At 38.1% G+C, this 21,358-nt stretch overlaps 4 protein-coding genes across 4 annotated transcripts; 2 read left to right on the forward strand and 2 right to left on the reverse strand.

Moving 5' to 3' along the window:
• The first annotated feature begins 2,446 nt into the window (after positions 1-2,446).
• Positions 2,447-3,029, forward strand: LOC141814814 (uncharacterized). Its single transcript, XM_074702763.1, has one exon. It carries the CDS (start codon positions 2,455-2,457, stop codon positions 2,824-2,826), a length of 372 nt encoding a protein of 123 aa, XP_074558864.1. The 5' UTR covers positions 2,447-2,454; the 3' UTR covers positions 2,827-3,029.
• Positions 3,030-3,889: 860 nt separating this feature from the next.
• On the forward strand, positions 3,890-7,765 carry LOC141815402 (ATPase GET3D, chloroplastic). Its single transcript, XM_074703351.1, has 7 exons — positions 3,890-4,153; positions 4,931-5,074; positions 5,180-5,254; positions 5,331-5,518; positions 5,594-5,759; positions 5,860-6,261; positions 7,479-7,765. The coding sequence occupies exons 1-7, from the start codon at positions 3,926-3,928 to the stop codon at positions 7,608-7,610; spliced, it is 1,335 nt and encodes a 444-aa protein (XP_074559452.1). The 5' UTR covers positions 3,890-3,925; the 3' UTR covers positions 7,611-7,765.
• Positions 7,766-9,050: 1,285 nt separating this feature from the next.
• On the reverse strand, positions 9,051-18,915 carry LOC141814369 (heat shock 70 kDa protein 17-like). The gene is made up of 14 exons (XM_074702314.1): positions 17,982-18,915; positions 17,632-17,864; positions 16,588-16,747; positions 14,796-15,038; positions 14,561-14,697; positions 14,086-14,419; positions 13,813-13,974; positions 12,720-12,794; positions 12,533-12,633; positions 12,375-12,444; positions 10,914-10,970; positions 10,762-10,823; positions 9,793-9,865; positions 9,051-9,704 (listed from the first exon to the last, which is right to left on the reverse strand). Exons 1-14 carry the CDS (start codon positions 18,804-18,806, stop codon positions 9,504-9,506), a joined length of 2,733 nt encoding a protein of 910 aa, XP_074558415.1. The 5' UTR covers positions 18,807-18,915; the 3' UTR covers positions 9,051-9,503.
• A 971-nt stretch (positions 18,916-19,886) lies between these two features.
• On the reverse strand, positions 19,887-21,079 carry LOC141814774 (protein MOTHER of FT and TFL1 homolog 1-like). Its single transcript, XM_074702723.1, has 4 exons — positions 20,808-21,079; positions 20,628-20,689; positions 20,522-20,562; positions 19,887-20,340 (listed from the first exon to the last, which is right to left on the reverse strand). Exons 1-4 carry the CDS (start codon positions 21,000-21,002, stop codon positions 20,120-20,122), a joined length of 519 nt encoding a protein of 172 aa, XP_074558824.1. The 5' UTR covers positions 21,003-21,079; the 3' UTR covers positions 19,887-20,119.
• Between the last annotated feature and the right edge of the window lie 279 nt (positions 21,080-21,358).

Genomic DNA, 21,358 nt, shown 5'->3' on the forward strand with positions numbered 1-21,358 from the left:
CCAATTATTACATTGTAAATAAAACTGTTCACTATTTTTTTAAAAAAAAAGATTTTTTGGTTGTACACTGTACAAATAAAGTTTTTTGTCGTATTATTCTTACCACACACAACAAATTTAGTTAACGTTGATATTCCTTGTAATTTGGTTATAAATAATATAGGTATTTACTTTTGAGCGAAGCTATGCTCACCCATTTGTTCTTTTCTATATAAAATCTAAATCATAACATATTCGATCGGCCAACGTCTGTTCTGCTTGGAAACGAAGCAAGAAGAACATAATTCCTATTACCCATCAATTTAGAGAAATAAACAAGCACATAATCCCAAGAGTAGGTATTCTTCAAGTCGTCTCTCAACGCCTTGCCTTTAATTATTCACTAGCTTTTTCTTTGAACAACAAGAAAGAAAGAATGAAAGAAAGAAAAAACTCAAAATAAATCTAGCTACTTCGCTTGCAAGCGTCTCAACGCCATGTTTTCTTCCAACCCAATGCCAATGGAAAGGAGAAGAACGTACAGTTGGGTCTCTGGCCACCAACCCTAACTGGGACGCCCTAACCATTCCTCATACAAAATAAAATGTCTCACTCCCTTGAATTCCCAAATCAAACTGGTGCAGGATTGTACTCTCTCTCAAGCGAGCCCTACTACGCGACGTCCTGAAGCACACATAAACAATTCGAGTGCGTTATGGTTTCGTTTTCCACTTCATCGGATCTCTCTTTACTCATCCCATGCTTAAAAGGCAAGTCCTCGATCGGATCAACAGCACGTACGATCGAGCGCACACCCTTCTCTCCTCTCTAGCTTGCTCATGGCGCCCTTGCATGTCCAATTATCTCGCTCCCTGCAGCTCTCCGGCCTCTCGTTGCCTTCCGTGCTTCTCCTCGTTGCTTTCGTCGCTGCGGTTTCGTCCATCGTGGCCTCCCTTTGCTCCACCCACAGGCACTCGAAGCAAGGGAGAGGGAAGACGGCGCCACAGCCGCAGCAGAAGAAGGAAGAGTTAGAGGAGGAGGCATTGTGGAAGAAGAGCATAATAATGGGGGAAAGGTGCCGACCACTTAAGTTCTCCGGCCAAATCCTGTACGACTCTGAGGGGAATCAGCTGTCAAATTTGCTGCCATTGAGTTCTGACAATGTTTGAGAGTTATGGAGATCGATACGATCGATATATGAAGTGTGGAGTGCAGTCTTTTAGTTTTGTTTTTCTGAATAATAAAAAATAGTGATTTGATCGAATTTAAAAGATTAATATCATAGCCTACAGTATCAAGCTACTAATGAAACTACAAACTCATCATCAAAAGCTACCACTACAATCAGTACTTGTCAAAGATTTGTTGAATTTTTTTTCAGATAAGAAAATAGATGCATGTCTACTGCAAACAAACATGGGTCGGATGAATGGGTTGGCAGGTCCTTCCAATTTCAGTAGACTGTTAAGGAATAATTAAGTTAGGAAGGTGTCCATACTTAAACTTTGGAAGTTGACCTCATGGTACCATGTGCATGGTTCAGTTGACTCCAACAGCCAAGCAACGTTTGCATCATGTGGCTTTTGAAACAGGTTCATTAATTATTTCATATTTTGTATATATATTTAGATCTATAATAATTCTTTAAACTATCAAATTAACACACACATGTAATTTACGTTTCTTTATTAAATTATTGTCTCTTAACTCTTGTCCATCTATTATTAACTTGTCGGTGACGCACTGACACAATGAAATGCCAACTCCCTCGAGCTAACCCAAATAAATTATATATCCACCTATAATTAATTTTAAGAATACATTTGCATACTTAGTAGTGGCCTTCAATAGTTCTTATACCTAATTCCAAACAAGCAGCCTTACTTTGTTTCTTTTCTTGGCTTTTTCTTGTATGTGCTTCATCACCAACCAAAGAATATAATTGTCCAACTTTGTAGTTTCAGAAATGGACAAGATTACCTTCCATTGCTCCATGCAATATTTATTTTAAAATCATGGATCTTTTTAATAAATTTCCACTCACCTCTAGTGGGCGTCCATGAGACGGAGCTGCAATCGGTATTGAAATTGGATTTGGAGTTGCCACCGCCCATTAATGTGCACTGTCTTAATCATGTTGACTAAAACAAATGCCCTTCAATCCATATTCTCCATTGTTTTCTAAGTTGCCTTCTAGTGAAGTCATAATTAATTGCTACAGAATTGAAGGTTCAACAAGTCTAGGAAGGTCTGTTGATTAGCAAATTAATATTTTTAATGGTTCATAATTTTTCTGTCTTTCCAAATACCTGCTTTTGATAAACAATAGTAGTGCTTGATGGAAATTTCAACCCAAACTGAACCATCTCGGACCGTCAAATAAACCCAATGGAAATTAACACCGAGCCGTTTCTCTAGCTATAAATGTGCACCCACGGGGTAACGTCTTTGCAGTCTGGTACAGGAGCAGCAGCGATGGCGAACGGCCTGCTCGACGCCATCAGCGCCCTCTGGTCCTCGTGGTCTCGTCACGTGTCGCGCGCCGCCAGGAAGCTCTCCTGGCGGAGCTCCGGCGTGCCCCCCTCCGACCACGGTGGCCGCCGCAAGAAGAGGGACAAGGGACAGGAGAGCTTCTCCGACGCGGTCGACAGTAGTACTGACGAGGGCGACGGAGTGTGGCGACGCACGATTCTGATGGGAGAGAAGTGCCAGCCGCTGGACTTCTCCGGCGTCATCTACTACGACGCCGACGGCCGGAGGCTGTCGGAGGTGCCCACGCCGCGCTCGCCGATGCGGAGCCCGCTGCCGTCCTTCGCTGCGAGGAGTCCGGTCGCCGCGGCTTATTAACTAGCTCCGTTACTGCGCCGTCCTCTGTTTCGGTCTGATCTGCTTTGTGAGTTTTTGGGTGAATCTAAATAAATCCAAGGGATTGATGGTTTGAATTTTGATCATGTAGTTGACCTGATAATTTGTATGAACTATGGAGATGTGCTGAACTTGAAGCAGTGTCAAGCTCAACAATCACATTTTATATATTCTCATTTGTTACTTCAAAATTTATACATGAATCTATTTTAATTCCTCATGCAATCACGCTTCAATACTAAGAAAATTAATTATCATCTGTTATTTGAACTTTAGTATTTAATCCTGTTGACTGCCTTTTGAGGAGCGATATAGTCATATGTATATTGGACGGATACCGAATGTGTACGTTTTATGCCTCTTCTATTCGATTCTTTAAAAAAAGAGATTGAACATGAATTTTCTTCTTCTTTCATTTTATTTTTTAATCAAATAAGAGATTCAACTCAAGTGTCCCTTATCAAAGCATTCAGGCAGTGGCGAAAGACAACCTCAATTAACCAATAGAATAGCAGCAACTGGAGTCCAGTGCCAGCCGACGTTATTATAGTAATATTCTCTTCTGCGACAGGAGTTGACTTTTAACTAGATATTGCGGCTGTTCGGCCACCGTTGACCAGTTCTTCATTACCTCAATTTCGTCGTTCTCCAGCGTCTGAATCCATGCGTCCAAATTTAACCCTATTTTATTCTCCATTTCCTCGATATTTTTGTTCCTCGCATTTACTTTGGTGCCGGTTCACCTTTAATCAAAAACCTAACATACTTGACTGCCTATGTGACTCAAATGCTGGACCTGAAGCATTATTTTGACCTTTGTAAATCGACTCAGGATTGTCAAAATCGTCCAGTTGACTTTACAAGTTACCAAGATTGTTCTATGCATTCAACTCGATTGTGCATTTGACTTTATTTTTCCAATTAAGGCTCAAAAATGGATCGGCTGGTCAAACCTAACGGGCTAGTTTAAAGGGTCGATAAATCCGTCGCTTTCCATTCCAAACCGGTACGGTCAAGGTTCACATGAACCGGACCGGAGTAGGTTCTTCCCGTCCTCAATCCCGTCCCTCTCTTCCAGTGTATGGCTCTGCTGCCTCCGCCGTCGTCCTTTGCCTGTGCCCGATCCGCCAGAAACCCTACCGCTCGTCCGCTTCGCCTCCCTACGAGAAGAGGAGATCGGCCTCGAGGTCGAGATGGAGTTCTTGTGGCGGCGGACTTGCGGGATCTTCCGCAAAAGCCAACCAAGTTGGTTACTTTCTTGGGCAAGGGCGGTTCCGGAAAGACCACTGCCGCCGTGCTCGCTGCTCGGGTTAGACTCTTCTCTTATGTGTGAATGCATTTCTCCGCTTTTTCCTTTTTCCTTCCTGCTAAGTTGCTTGCGTTGATCAGTGATGTGTTCGATATTATCGAATTGGAGCTTCGGATTGTCCTTTCTACCGTTATGGTTCCTACCTCTAATATCTCGTTTATGGAGTGTTAGAAAAGGTTTAAACTGTAGTTGAAGGATAACAACATGTCACGTGCTCAAGCAATACAAAACTTTAATAATTTTAAAGACGATGCTATTAATTGGATACTTCAAAAGTACATTGTTCATGCACAATGACGAGAAAATAATTATGAAAAATAAACTGCAAAGAAGCAAAAATAAAAGAAAGAATTTATATTTCAAAATGATATGAGGTAGATATTGATATCAATGGCTAAATAAAGTGAGATGCCTTCAAATATCCAAGTTGAGTGCAACGAGATAAATTAAAGATTATTCTGATTTTATCGTAGGGTCAATAACTATTTTGGGAGGTTAAGTTGTAATAAAATACATACTATATTAAATTTCTTTGAGCCCATTTGGTGCAATTGCCCCCATTAGGCTCTTTCTAGATCCTTCCATCAAAGCATGATTATGTATTTTTGAGTTGCCATAGATTTTAATCACGTACTTTGTATAATTACTGGGATAGAACTGATGCAGCTAGTTCTTTGGTAGAATGCACATTAAGATTACAGCAACATTTGATGGATATGATCTGTGTTATTCTGAGCATGTGTTGTTTTCAATCTCTTGTTTCTTTGGTATCTCTAGTATTATGCAATGGAAGGGTTGAAGACATGCTTAGTAGTGCATTCTCAAGACCTGACTGCTGAAACGCTGATGGGTTGCAAGATTGGAAGCACCCCACTGGTGTATGATAGCAACCTTTCTGTTGTTCGGCTGGAAACAAGCAAGGTAATCATCATTGAGATATTTTCATTGTTCAGCCTCTACACATTTTTGTTGCCTGATTATGGAAATGACAAATATATCTTCATCTCAACTTCTTAAAAAGAGTAGATGCTTCTTGACCCTCTTGAGCGAATGAAGAAAGTAGATGCACGGATGAATTTAACTCAGGGTGTTCTTGAAGGGGTGGGTTGTATGCTTGTTTTTTCTCACTTTTCTTGTAACCTTGAAGAACTACTAATTGTTGTTTCTAAAAGAATAGATTGTGAGTGAAGAATTAGGGATTCTTCCTGGAATGGATTCCATTTTTTCTGCCTTGGCGCTTCAAAAGCTAGTGAGTTTTGATCTTGGCCAGAGAAACTTCTCAACCAGAGAATTTGATGTGATCATTTATGATGGTGTTAACACTGATGAGACATTAAGGTTGATTGGAGTCACAGACAGAACAAGGTAAATGTTACCTCTATGGGTTGCTTATTGCTGTCTAACTGCAAATATCTGATGACTTTTATCTGTGAAAGACAGATCATATTTAAAATATGCCAGGAGCTTGGCTGAAAAGACAGACATTGGAAGATTGACAGCACCTTCTTTGTTGAAACTAGCATATGAATCTATCAGGTTAACTGATGGATCGAGCGATGGTAAAACAAGTGCAGAAATATGGGAGGAAATTGAGAGAATCCTTGAGGTTATTATCTTAATTCATGCTTTAAGCATTGTTTGAGGTCTTATCATATGTTTCTCATATTCTAAAGAAATTGTTCGTCCTTGCTGTCTTGTGTTTACAGAAAGCATCAGCTTCATTCACTGATTCATCAAAATTTGGATGCTACCTTGTTATGGATTCAAGAAGTCTGTTGTCTGTTAATGCTGCATTGCGATATTGGGGTTGTGCAATTCAAGCTGGAACGTGTATACATGGAGTGTTGGGTTTTTCTCCACAATCTTCTGGTGTGAAAGAAACAATCATCCAAAAGTTCTCACCTCTGCCATTTGGGTGTTTGCCATATGTTTCCGCAGAGGAATCTGTAGATTTGTCTGCCTTGATAAGCTCTTTAAACAAAGACTTAAAGGTTCTTTTTGAAAGTAGTTGTAGTAACTTGCAATCAGCAGTGACATTTGACTCTAGCCAAAAGTCGGTGACCCTCTTCATGCCTGGTTTTGACAAGTCAGAGATAAAACTATATCAAGTGCGCCATTGACTCTTAATTTGTAATGTGCTTTTCATACACATAACCTCAACAATAGATTGCATTATATTGGTTGCATTCATGTACTTTTAGTGCATGCTGAACTATACTATCCACATGCGTAGTCTTAGTCTGTATCATTCTTATATCAATTTTGAATTTGTGATCCACAAATTTTTCCCTGGTGAGAGATTATTTTATTTACTACTTAAAGGTGTTTCTTTGCTGTCTTAACTTACTCTTATACATGTGCAGTCAAGCAGGTATATTCATTGTCATAATTTGCCACTGTTTTTGCCATTCGACTCCACTTAGTGAGCCTATTTTGAGACACTGTACAACAGAATTTTTTAACCTTTGATTGATATTATTAATCCAATTGATAATGGACAGAGATACTTCATATGTATCAGTTTGAGAATATCTCAAGGATAGGGCTTAGTCTGACCTGGTGCACCAGTTCATCTTTCCTATTAGTTGGTTACTCACATTTTTTCCTGCCATATCAATATATATTTGGTGAATGTATGCCATTGGAATAATTGCATATTCTGGATCACTTTCAACAGTCTTTCTGATCTACATCTCCAAAGAATACTAGAGATGATATAAATGGACTGTAAAATCATCAGTTCCTTTATACTATTTCCTTTATAAATTGGTTATATTACTTCCACCAATTAAGGGTTTACATATTTCATCACGTTCGAAACATATGGGCTGCAAGGACATTTTGTATGGTTAGACTGAGGATCTTGCAATAGTGTAAGTCAAATACATATATATCTTTGCTTGCAGTGGAGCTAAAATCGAGCGACAAAGAGGTGAGCCATTAGACACCCAGTAAGTTACCTTATCCTCCCCTGTTATGTAGCACTGCAGTTTGTGACTGTAGTATATGGTCCGTAGATCCATGAATTATCATTCATGGGGCGGCTAGAGGAATACTATCATCGAATTCAGAATATGCTTAAACAAGGAGGATTCCAGTAGAACACTATGAACCCTGATTAATATATATGGGTGTTTTCCCCATTTAAATGCCCAAAATTTTGTGCAGGCGTGGTTTAGGAGTTGGAAATAGATCATTTTCTTGCTTTGCTTTGTGAATTCCTGCTTGTTTCTTTTATCTTAATGCATGTTCTGTATTAGGTCTGTGATGGAATATGAGACTCGTTTTTAAGATAATGTTTAACCTTTATGTATTATGTAAGCAGTATCGAGGAGGGTCGGAGCTACTGGTGGAAGCTGGGGATCAGAGACGCATTATAAAACTGCCGTCTGGAATGCATGGAAAAGTAAGAGGTGCCAAATTCAATGACAGGAACCTCGTTGTTACACTCCGATAGCCATTTCCAAGGAATGGATCTGGAAGCAGTATTGGTTGAGCAGACATGCTTCCCTCGCTGTTTCTTTTCCCAGCTTAAAGTCTCTCTCTCTTTCCACTAATCATGTAAATTATCCTTGTTAAATTGTTTCATAAGTACTCAATCATTCTTTCAAATTTCCAACTGTTATGCTTTATACAATTTACGGGATGGATGATACATCAAATTACGGGATGATCCCAGATTTGTATCAGTTGTTGATGCATTATTGGTCGAGTAAATTGATTCAAAAAAGTTGAGACCCATCCTTGTATGGAATCAAATCTTATTAGGATGGTTGTGTTGGAAATTTGTAAAATAGTATTCTAAAGGTGTTACACGCATTACATTTATACGGTGCAAGTTAATTTGCAAAAGAACTTTAACCCAAATCATAGTATGAATTTGTGACTCCAAAACAATATTAAATAGATTAAATTTATAATGAGCGACTGGATTTAAAAATTGGTTTGCACCTTGAAATTTGTCATTGTAAAATAGAATTGTTGCAAGCTAATGACTACATTTGAGAGCACATAAATTTTTGTAAGTATGTAGTTCAAAAATAATTTTATTAATGTAACTGTAAAGTTTTTTAAATTTATAAGGCGCAAATTAATTTGTATTAATTGAAAACATGGAGTAAAATGATGATTTAGAAACTCTGAAGAGCATTTTAAAAGGGTAGCAAACAACCAGGAACGAAATAAAATCTAAAATTTTCCCAACTTAAATATAGGGATTTAAGGTGCGCTAATAAAAAAACCTGACACATGGTAATCTTAAAACGCGATACCTAATTACATTAAACTGTGGCACATGCTAGCTCTTAAAAGAAAAACCTACTTAAATAAATTATGACACTGTTAATATTAAGACGTGACACCTAATATAAAAAATTATGATCGATGATTATATAGAATCATAACATCCGGGTAGCACTTGATACTAAGAACTATAACAAATCTTTGTTTTATGATCTATACAGTCCTAAATGATCATGAGTCTTGAAACCTCTTTCACAAGATGCATGAAGATGAACTTCATCTTAGTTCTAATTGTAATTCTTTAGTAACAAGAATCGAAACTTTAAGAATTATTAGTCCTAGAGATGTCGGCACTGGTTGCTGTAGCTCACGGGGATGGACTAATTTGGAGCAGCCGCTAGAGTCCATGCTAAACACGAGTCAGCACCAGTATGAATCATGCCCAGCATCAGCAACTACTGTTTTCTAGCTGCTGACAAGCCTGAATAAGCGACAGATGGTGGTACAATTTACACAAAGAAGAGATGTATCAGACTCTGAGCAACCATGAAAACGAAGCAAAACTGAATAGTGTTAACGGTTCCCAATGACAGCTTAACTGCCGAGCTTACAGATGTTTTTGTTGTGAATCACAAAACACCAATAATAATAATAATAATGTAAGAATGCCACAGAACTCTTGTATTTGTGTTTATGATCAATAGTTTAAAGTACGGGATAACCCATCTACAAAGTGGGGATAATTAGCACAAGTGAACAATCGGAATACTCAATTCCATGTCCTTTCTGCATCCATTGAGGCGTTAAGAAAAAAACTAAAATTCAAACAAAAAAACCCTAAAGCATTGCAAAAATGAGATGTTAATCATGATGGGGCTCTCGGCCACTAGATGCAATACTGACCCCGCATCATCTAAAAATCGTATGCTGCAGAACACATTCCTTTCCTTTCTCTACCGTAAAACCCAAAAATGCCATGAGTGAGTTGCTATAAGAGAAGAAATTGACCGCTGCTACAAAATTATGCATACATCATCAGGCGATACCCTAATATTGCTGTAAGTTGAACAACTATCAATTCAACTTGATTTGCAGCTGGTTGAGATGCTCATAACTCGTCATGGCCATTTTCTTGAACAGTTTCAGAATTGGATGCATCAACAGAATCATTACTTTGCTCTGTTTCAGATGGTGGCTCATCAGAAGTGGCACCCGAGGTGCTTGTGTTGTTATCCTGGCTTACAGTTTCTTCCTTTGTGGGTTTCTCAATTTTAGGTTTTGGCTTCGGAATCCTATTAACACTCGCAATCTGCAAATTAATCGAATGTCAAGTATCACATAGAGAAATCAAGTGAACTTTTAATAGATGCACACAGGAAAGGGGGCCAATATGATACCTTGTCCTGAAGCTTGTACACTTTTCGATTTACTTCTTCTGACGTGAAAATCGGTGCGACCAAGACGGAGGTCCTGGAAAAAAAACAAAGACAATCAACATAAGCATTATTTAGAGCCTCCAGGCAAGTGACAAGTATGCCCAGTCCCACACTGATTGTTTCGTCATACACTCACAATGATTTTTTTTTTTTGTTCAAAATGTAAAAGAAATAGATACCAAAAATAAAACTGTATCAAGTCAATCTAGTTTTAACTGAGCTTAACTGATTCAGATGAGATTATGGCTTGATTTGACCACTTTTACTAAACAATATTTATGTTGAAATGTAACTGATCTGGACAGTCCATCCAGGATTGAATGCATTAGTTTTCCAAAAATGAGAATAATAGTACTTGTAAACAGAAGCAACAGCAATCAATGGTAAAAAGATTACTGCAAGGAACGTTTGCATCAATATTAGCAGCATTATCACACACTAAACAACAGTCTGATAAACGAATATGCCTTCATTTAGATATATGCCCTCATTTATAATGTTCAAACGGGAAAACAAATGCAGCACAAACTCGAACATCATCAATATAGAACGCACTATGCATACATCTCAACTATTCCATTGTGTTATTAGGACAAAAAACATAGGGAAGTTGAAAGAAAGGTCATTCCTCTGTTTTAGTTGGAAGGGAAGTGGGAGATGGAAAAGAAAACAAACATTTAAACATTTACTATGGATTTCTCAATCATAAGGAAAGATAGAACCAATATCCAGAACAAGTATCGCCATTGTCACTAATAATTATTCCTAATACACTTGTACCTTTCTCACATTAGTGACTGTAACCGTTACAAACACAAGAGGAAGATCTGTTGGCCAATAAAAATAAACTACTAGCACAAGACAAAGAAAGGAAGCAATTGCATATGAATGTATATGCAAGTTCATAAACAATTAACTTTGAAAACTTACTTTTTTTGTAGCTCCTCCTTCTCTTCCAGCCAATTCTTTAGCTTTTCTGCTTCACTCCATACCTGACAATGATTTTAACCAGCGAAACATATTAAAGGTAGAGAACATATAACTGGAATATCTACGGCGCATACAATTCATCAATAGCATACCTCCTCAATTCTGTCTTTAGGAATCCATGGCTTATTTGTTTCCCAGTTATTTATAATCTGTACACATACAATTAACAAATTAAAAAATATATATACGGCACAGAATGAGTAGATACAACAGCGACGAGACCATCTTATTAATGGCTATCTAAGCCTCCCAAGGAAAACCATTATAAAGAATATTATCCATATATTCTCCATTCAGGTATTAGCTGCTCATTAGAAGGGATTATTGATTAAATAAGAAACAAATAAGGACATTCCTACTATTGACTATGCAGAATAAGGATTAAGATTTCTAACCAAAACAGTTATTACTCAATGTTATTTCATTCTTGATATGATCGAACAAAAAGAAACATACTGAGAGTAAAATTTTCTTACAAAGATCCATCATGAAAGTGTATTTATCTGTACCTTTAAATAATCATGAAAAGAACGTTTGCCAAACTTCCTGAATCTGTTAATTATTTAATAGTAATGACCAAATCAAATACTTGCATAAGCAATTCATCTTAATTAAATAATTTACAATATATTTTTTAAAAACCATCATATCATTTAATCATGCCCTTATATAATCACAAAAAACAATATAATCTATTTAAATTGCTTCTAACTGAAAAAATTCTAGTAAATCAACTTGACATGCTAAGTAATTACCATTCATAACCCAAAAATTTTAACAAATCAATGATTCTGAAATATTTCAAGAGTATAAATTCTTTAACTATTTCAAAATCAGTTTCCAAAATTAGATCATAAAACATTGCATCTGCCTCCCCACTTAAAAAAAATGGCCTTTAAAATTTGACTTAATCACAGTCCGGCATGCTACTCTAAACAAAGATCTCATAAATCCTGGATGATAATTTAATCTAATTAGAATAATTTCAACAATTGTGCAACCAGTCCCCAGAATCATGCTCTGATGCCATGTTGTATGCCTCAATACGACCTACCAATAAGTGTCATATGCAAAACTTTCTTACAAAATTCGACATGAAAGAATTATTTAATTCTTCTAGTAAATAATCGTGAAAAGACTGTATATTGTGCTCCTGAAGATATGTTAATTACTATAAAATAGGCATGACCAAATCAAATACTTGTCACAGCTCATAAGAAATGTTTTCTTATTCAAATAATTAGGAAAATAATATTATAATCATCAAGAAATAATTATTTAATTATTTAAGAGTTCACATCTCAAATCTTCTAATCCACTAATTAAATAATCTAGCCAAGTAGTTTTGTTAAAAACCAATTCAACAACATAAGAGTTTAATTAACATACACTCATAAAATTTATCTTGACAAATTTCATAGCAAAAAAAGGATCAAGCAGATGCACTTTCCAAGTGTTCAAGATCCGCTCAGCATCATGTTTGATCTGGACTTTTATTTAATTGCAAAATGTAAATTCAGAAAGAAAGATCAATTTCAAGTATTGTTGAGTACCTTTTGAAGCCCATTGAGATGCACTCGGGCATCTTCACAAGCAATTGGTCGTGCATTTAACTCATTTAACCTGGGCAAATAAATTGAGCAACAGTTGTACTTCTTAACAATAAACCATGACAATCACATTTCCTTAATTAAAGTTAATTATGTCCTACCTGAAAAATATTGGGTCGCCAATGGCTTTAAGTAATTCCAGGCGCTCTTTGAATTCATTCGCTGAAGCATCCTCGCCATCCGTATACAACCATTCTTGTACCTGCAATTATAGAAAAGTATGACTAAAGCACTATGCATTGATAGCATCATGCAAGTATGCTCATTAAAAGAATTGAACATTCTCACTTCACTAAGTTTGTCTGCAAAGGAACGACGCTCTTCTTCAGATGAAACTTTCTCAACTTCAACATTGTCTTCTATCTGCAATAAGATCAGAGATATATTTGAGAAGAGCTGAATAGGAGACCTGGATGCAAATTTGTATTAGTTTAATGAAAAAGATGAAATTCCTATACTACCTGGATGCAACTCTACATTCTAGCAGTTGAGAGTGTTATTTTAGCTTAAAATATTGCACCGAGTTTGAGATTGGTTGGTCATCAGGTTGTTGAAATGAAATGAAAGAATCCATTAATCTATGCAAAAGTTCACATTTACTACACAACTGAACTAGCAGAAGGCCATCAATGCCAGCAGTGGTGCATCATCATGTTATATAAAGCCATATTTGTCCCACCCAGTAGTAGCACTCATCAAAAGTTTAAGGAAAGCTGCTGATTGGCCTTTTATCATTGCTTCCACATCAATTATTGTTAAAAAAACTTAGCTATTCTGCAATGGTCTATCCTATCATCATTCCAAGTTAAATCACATATGAGCCAGGATAGTTTTCTTAGATTTGCTTGACAGGCATTTTCTTTAAAATGCTACCAACGTTGTGACAATAGTTCTCAAATTCTGCTAGGTAAATCTAGCAGTGTTTCTATATTTGTGATTGGCAAGATATCAATTGATTATCAACAATTATTTATAGGTATTTCCTAGAGGAGAAAATTGCCCAAAAGATGTTTGTTGATCTTCAAAGTGGTTTCTAGAACAAAATTTTGCAGTTGTCTATAAATTTCAATGTGATTCGTTTCGTGACTACTATTTAAAACAGAGTGATAGAACTTGAGGAATTTATCCAAGCTGAAACAATTGTTTTATTTGCATGGAAAACATCCATGAGAACAGGGTTTTTTTTTGTGATCAACCAATTCAAGTATTGTGTTTTAAGCTCGTAATATTGATTTGTATATAAGGAAGTAAATATAAAAAAGGTGACAGTATTTGAGTTCAAAGTTTTTACAAGCGACTCAGTAGTTGGTTATCTCAAAGAAGCCCACCTTTCTATGAATGGCATGGCATACTAAAAAATAGGAAATGCTACAAGACATACCTTTTCTCTTGTAGAATATATATACTCTTCGAGGCTATTTTTAAGCTCTGCGGTTCTCCTTCTTTCAGCATCTTTTTTGTCAAGTGTTTCCAATCTCACCTTAGCCTCCAAAAATGAATCTTTAGGAAGATTTGATCCAGGACCTAAATTTTTTTCCACTACCTACAGAGTGTAAATTTCAGTTGAGGTGATCTCCTTTCTCTGAACTTCAAAGAAAATGCAACTATTAATAGCCAAAAAAAAAAAAAAAAAGAAGAATCATTTGGGTAATACCTTCAAGGGAATCCTAAAGGTTTTCTTCTTCAATATTTTTTCAGTAACAATAATTGCTTCTTTCTCAGACTCAGTAGAGTTAGATGAAATATCGTTATCCTCAGCAGCCTTCAAGGTTTCTGCACTATCTTGTGAAATAGTTCCTGTGCTAGTTTCAGAAGATGCATTAAAACTGCCAGTGGAATTATCTGTTGTTGGGTTTTTCTTTGGAACTTCTACCCACTCAGATATCTCAATGGCTGCATCCGCTCGATCAAGAGATAAAATTCCACTTCTGCTCAAAGAAAAATGCAGATTGGCTTTGATGGGAGAGGAGATGTTGTGAGTTGAATACCTAAAATAAAATGGCTGTTAGTATAAGCATTTATAAATGAATAGATACATTAGCCAAAGAAGCTAATTTACTACAAAAGAATATGTTAATAGTTAAAAAAAAACATGTATATCCATATGTATGAGTTTAAAAGTGCCTTACTTTTCACTGGCTTCAGAAAGACCCAATATTGAATATTCTGCAAATTTATATGAAGAAACTCCTGGAGGCAGTTCACCTGCTTTGTCATAGCTGAGTGAAGCTTCAAAATCCTTGTCGTGTTTGAAAGACCTAAATAACTATTCCACAAAAGGTTAAGTGAGAACGACAAAGCTGAAAGGTGCTTATCAGATAAGTTCAACTGGAATTTATGAACATGCTCAGTGAAATGCAATACCTTGACAGGCATTTTCTTCGACCGTGGAATAAATAGTGCATCAGTATTATCTTCCAAATGTTCTGGGCCATTTAGTTCAAGCAAAAAGCCATACGAAGATCCATCAATCATTCCCAACTTACGATTCAATTTGATTCCATCACTCAAGTTTGCAGCATTCAACGATGCACCAAGAACTATTGCTTCATCAGCATCAAGATGCTTGTCCAGATCATTCCTTCCTAGAAATTCTTGGAGCTTAGCCTGCACAATATAATGTAAAAAGATATTAACATCACAATAAACCTGATTACCTTCACTCATGGCTGAGAATCTTCTGTTGTTGAAATGTTTGTATTGGCAACTAAATTTATTTAGGGGTTGATGCGATAACAAGATCTTGCACATGAAGAAATGGCTGCACCTTCTTTTTATCATCACAACCATACAACTTGATCTTAGTATTTAAGGATGCTAGTAAAAAATAAATATTGTCAACATCAAATCAGTTTATTCCCAGTCTCAAATGACAATGACACATGTTATGTTGTAATATGATGAAGATTGAAGAATACCATCGGGCAATTAAATTGAATAGAAAAAGTGAGCAATCTCGACCTAACTACTGGACAAGGCCGGACCTAAGGGGAGTCCCAAGAGGCCTCCGTCTCAGGCCCAATTAGCTAGGGGCTAAAAAAGTATTATAGGTTAGTTATAGGTCCAAAAAAATTTTTTAAAATTTTTAAATCTTGAGTAATCTAATTATCCAAGCATATAGAGGACCACAAAGAGGACCACAAAAATTTTTAAGGCCCCTTTTAAATCACAAGCTGTAAAAAAAATTTAAAAAAAAAAAAATTTACAACATAGGCACACTGTAATATGGTGATGACTACGCAGTTATGCTGAAAAGTGGTGTATCGGTAATGCAATCTACTTCTTTTAACAATTTACATCTCCTTCATTTGCTCAAGAGTAAGACTCGAGCGGTATACTTCTTTTGTAATTGTTATACTCCATTTGCTCGAGATATGTTTTCTTTCAATTTTAGTAGATAAGCTTTCTTTTTTGTGTAACGTGTTCAACCTTGATGAGTGTTGTGGGGTCTAGGGACTTTTTAATCTGTTCCACACTTCCACTTGGCTAATGATGTCTCATGTGCATTTTGTTTTTGATATATTTTTGTTGCTTAATTAATTAATTTGGCTGTGTATGCTAGTTTTTCCCCTCCTCAGTATGAATTTGTAAATTATGTGCAATCGAGATTGCTCCTTTGTTGATTAATTGACTTGAGAATGTGGGAGACTAAAGAGAGATTCTATAAAGTTGGCTACTCAGGTTTTAAAAAAATCATAGAAAATAATTAATTACAAATTTTAATTATATTTTATCGCCACAATGTATTTCAATTTCTTTAGTTCCTCTTTCTTGTGCAATTCATTCATATATTTATATGTAATGTGTTCATATTTCTTGAGTTAGGTTTAAAGTATGAGTTAATTTTTTTATAGAAAATTCGATAATTTATGTGTTCTAATATATTTTTAATATTTTGCTAGGTATAATCAACAATGGCTCCTAAACATTTGTCTAACTCTCAAAAGAGAAAAAGAAAACAAAGAGAAGAAGCATTAATTCAAAGTTGTTTGAGGGGGCCCATTTTTTTAAATTCGGCTTTGGCCTAAAAAATGTGAGGTGCGGCTCTGCTGTTGGGTCAATATTAAAGATCTATAAACCAAGTTCTAGTTTATGTCACAAAACAACGATTACCAACCACAAGGATCAAGTTAAATAAAGTGTTGATGTGAACTACCTGTAACCTTGGCACACGAGTGGCTCCACCAATCAGCTCCACGGCATATATTTCATTTAGCTTCAGACCAGAATGTTTCAACACTTCCTTGACTGGAACAAGTGCCTTCTCCCATAAGTCTGAACAAAGTTCTTCAAACTTTTCCCGTGATATGGTGCTTCTGCAAAACACAAATAGATAATACTTTCAGCCTACACTTTGTAAAAAACAATGCAATATAAGTCACAATAAATAGTCATTCTGTAGCTTAAATTTTGCAAGTACTAACAATATCCAAGCTATACAAGTTTTTATAAATCTTTCCCATCCTTCGATTATGACATATCCATGGCAACCTATCAAAGTTATAACAAATATATCATGCCTTTAACTTTCCATCCAAAACCATTAAGTCCTGACATGATGATTAAATATTATTATTTTAATCAAAATAATAACATATCATATCATTATCGGATAAGTGGAAAACACCAGGCAAGGACAGGCTAGGCCAGCCCAGCACGACATGGGTAATGCTTGGCATGGTCTGCCAAAGGTTGGGCCATGTCGACTAGGGCCCAGCCTATCCAGGTTCCGGCTGTCTTGAGCACAACATATGACCTTGCCTGGCACAGCCTAGCTAGGTTAGCCCACTATCAAAAATCAAATGACTAAAATACCTCTAAAAAAAAAAAAAAAAAAAAAGCTTTTAACCACTTTAGAGTGTATTTTGGTAAAAAATAATTGAAATTACCAAATTGGCCTAAAACATTTTAAAATCATAAAATTTCCCAATAAATATCCTCCTAATCCCCCATCTCTCATCCAAACATCACACAGTTCTCATTCTCTTAACTCACACTACATTATACCAATCTCTCTAATCACTAACTACTAAATGAGAAAGGCAAGCAACAAATTATGGGAAGAAGTCCGACTAAAACACTATTAGAAATAACACAGATAAAATATATTTGTCATTAGAAATGAAAACATTCAGATTGTTCAGCTTTACTGGTTAAATAAATATATATATCATTCAAGTGAGTATGTAGGTGGCTATACCTGAAATCAATATCATCTAAGAGGGATTCAACAGAAATTGGCGCAGCTGTATTAGCACTCAAAATTTCCTTGGTCCGCTTGACTTGTTTCTTCAATTTAGCCATTGCCTTAGGAGACTTCCTCACATCAATGCCACTTCCTAATTGCTTATTGAACTCATCAGCAAAGTACTCCACTAGCCTCAATTCCATATCTTGTCCTCCAAGTTTAGCATCCCATCTAACATCTTTTACCTGTTAGAATAGAACTTATAAGTTAGCATGAAACTAATAAGTACCTGAAACAAATTACCTGATGCAAATTATTTGAACGAAAAAAGGGTTAAATGTCAGAATAAAATGGAAAATTACCTGAAACTGATTAACCGAGACCGTCCTCCCGAACTCCTTGGTATTGTATGCCGAGAAGTAAACTAGAGCAGCGTAAGTACTACTGGAACCCATATCATAGAATATCACATATCGTGAATCGTTGGAGAAATCCTTATCAATGCCGTACTGCAAAGCTGCTCCAGCGTGCTCGTTAATCAGTGAAAGCACATTGATCCCTGCCAGTTGAGCCGCCTGAATTAATCCTCTCCTTTCCGCCTGGCCAAAGAACGGTGGCACCGCAATTACAGCATCTTTCACAGGGACCCTCGCGTGGGACTCCGCTAAGCTAATTCCATAGCCAAGAATCATCGCGAGCAACTCTTCTGCGCTATACACGGTCACCCCATCATCGATTCGGATACTAGCAGCCCCTCTTGAGTCCTCGACGAGGTCGTATGGGAGGTAGAGCGACTCGGCGAGAACCTTTACATACTCGTAAGGTTTCCCGATCATGTCGCGCACGAAGGAGTAGACCTTGTCGGGGTACCGGGCGACGATCGCAGCGGCCTCCTCGCCAACGAGGCGGTTGCCTCCGTTAAAGGCGACCACGGCCGGTGACTTTCGCTTGGACATTTCGTTGATGGCGATTGAGATTGGGCTCCGGCCGGGCTTGAGGTCGACGACGGCCACCTTCATCCATTCGGAGCCGAGATCGATGCTGGAGACAGCCGATTCAGAGGGAGTCGACAGCATTGAAAGAATCATCAAAAGGATCCAAATTCCTGCCGCAAATTTCCTCATCGTTGCAGCAGATCTCGAGAGCCGCCACGAATCGAGCAGGGGTTTTGAGCGGGCGAAGAGCATTGGCTGATGATTAGGGTTAGAATTTGGAGATCTTGACTTAGTTAAGGCCTCAAGGCGTCGAGCTCCGAGGCAGGAGGCGGAAGCGGAGTTCTCACTTCTTCCTCCCGGCTTCGCTGCTCTTCGCTTCGGGAATTTTCTTGTCTTTTTAATTAATTTTTTTTAATAAAATGTCGTGGCGAAATGGACCAGCGACGAATTACAACATGGAAAGGACGAACGGATCCAATGGCGCCTTGCCACGTCAACCGATGTAAACGTGGCGGTTGATAATAAGCTTGGTGCGCTGGCAAATCCATGGTCGTGGATGCGCAACGCCATCGGGGCACACACGAAAGCATCGTCGGCCGATCTTGGCGTAAATGAACGGCTGCGATGCCATCTTCACTGGACAGGATTGAACTTAAATCTTCGCATTTCATTTCACAAGCCGGCCCAAAAGTCTTTATGTCTGTCTATCGTCTCGGCCCAATCCGTTGTGTATTCTTTTTCTTGTGACCTATCAATTCCTCCCCCGTCACTCCAATTAGACTGAGGCTTCAAACCTTCTCTGAGAAAGGTTGAAATGCTTAAAAGATTAGGAAACAAACAAACAAGACATGTAGCCATGTCTCTTTTGTTTGTCTAAACCAAAGGGGAACATTTAGGAAATATAAAAAGTTAAAAGTGATAACTACTTGATTAGGTTAAAACACCTTTTAATTAGGCGGCGTAGCTTTGCATTACTTTTGTGTTGTTTGGGGAAGGATGTCTCCCGTTGTCGTCTTAATTTTTTAATACAAAAGAGGTAAAGATATAAAAGTAAGAGAAGAATGAGGGATAACACGACGACATAACCACCCCTTAATATAATAAGAGAAGAATGAGGGACAAGCATAAACACACATCTTTCGTCCCACTCAATATAAATTTTTTGACTTCGTCCCTATAACAGACCATGCTTCTTGCAGGTCTAGTGCTTTTGGATCAAATTGAATTGGTTAATATTGTTTTCTTTCACCTCCTTCACATATATGGATGGCTCCTTTTGACTTTTCCATCTTTCTAACGGGAACACAGATCTTAGGTGTTACATCCATTTGTATTTTTTATTAAATTTATCCACAAGTACCATCTGCATTAATTTTACATTCAAGACTCAACCAAGTTCATGATCACAAACACCTACACTAAATTTATTAAGAAAGACAACTAAAGGAGAAATGGAAGAGAGAGAGATCGATCGATCAATATAAAACAGCGCGGAGAATAATTCTCGGCATGCATGTATGCACATATGCATGGGCCATGCATGCATACACTATCGATCTCCTTCCTCAGCGGCGCCGGTTGGCCGGCTCCTTCTGGGCGTTGAAGTAGACGGTGGCGACCGGGAGGCCGAGGTCGTACTGCGCCGCGAACGCCCGCGTGCAGAAGTTGCCCCTCGCCGCCGGCGCCGCCACCTCCTGCAGCCTGCTCTTCTGCCGGAACAGCACCAGCACGTACCTGTGGATCCCCACCGGCGGGCGTGGCCCCATGTACCCCACCACCTCCTCCCCTGCCAAACACACCACGACACCCGCGTCAAGTCAACGTCAGCGACATGCACTCGTAACAGGTGTCTCGCCACGACACGCATCCGTGAGGACCATGGCGCGACAAGTGTCGCGTGCCAATTGTGATGGACGGCGACGGATTTTGTCAACGACGAGATATTCAAGAAGCAACATCCTAATTACCTCGAGAAGCATCAGTTCCACCGGGGGTGTTCACCACCAGCCTGAGTAATCCATCAATTAATCCACAAAGATGAGATAATTAGTCAAATTTTAGAGGTGACTGTACCAATGAAGCCATTCCCTCATCGTGGGGTCGCTTGGGCTGGGGGCGTCGGGGTCAGTCATCACCTACGGAGAGAAAAAAATTTAAAAATATATAAAAAAAATGAACTTCGTCGTTTGACTTGAATTACAGGCAGCATAATCAGAGCAGAATAATGAGATAATTATTTATCTAATGGGAGACCAAAGCGAAGAGGTCGTAAGGACGGCCGGCGATCTGGACAGAGGGCGGATCGACGGCGAGGGAGGGCTTGACGTCGCAGCCGTTGTTGACGTGCTTGGACCCGAACCGGATCGTCATGTTCACGGCGGGGACGAAGAGGTCCACCACGTCGCCGATGACTCTACCCACCACGAGGGGGTCCACGTAGCCCGCCATGACTGGAGCTGATCGATCAGTGAATCGGACCAGAAGGGGGAGAGAAGACACACGCAGAGGCTGGAGAAGGCTGTGGGGCGATTTATAGGAGGAAATAGTGTGAAGGCATTAAATAATTATTTAAATATTGTGATCCGATGGGATGATTGGAGAAGTAACACGTGGAGGGAGATGGAGGAAGGGAACAGGTGTCGAACTTGGCGGGACTCAGCCCTTGTTTGGAATCAGATTACACGAGGCCCGTATTAGGCCCGAAGTAATCACATGGCTCGGCCCAACTTGAGCCAGGCAAAACAAACTAGAATTATTTTTAGATTGGATAAATTGTTAAAATTAAGTGTTCAATTAGCAAAACC

This window comes from Curcuma longa, chromosome 21 (assembly GCF_044706935.1).
Source record: "Curcuma longa cultivar G26 ecotype Majalengka, Jawa Barat chromosome 21, ITB_CL_G26_1.1, whole genome shotgun sequence".
In the NCBI taxonomy this organism is placed as follows: domain Eukaryota; kingdom Viridiplantae; phylum Streptophyta; class Magnoliopsida; order Zingiberales; family Zingiberaceae; genus Curcuma; species Curcuma longa.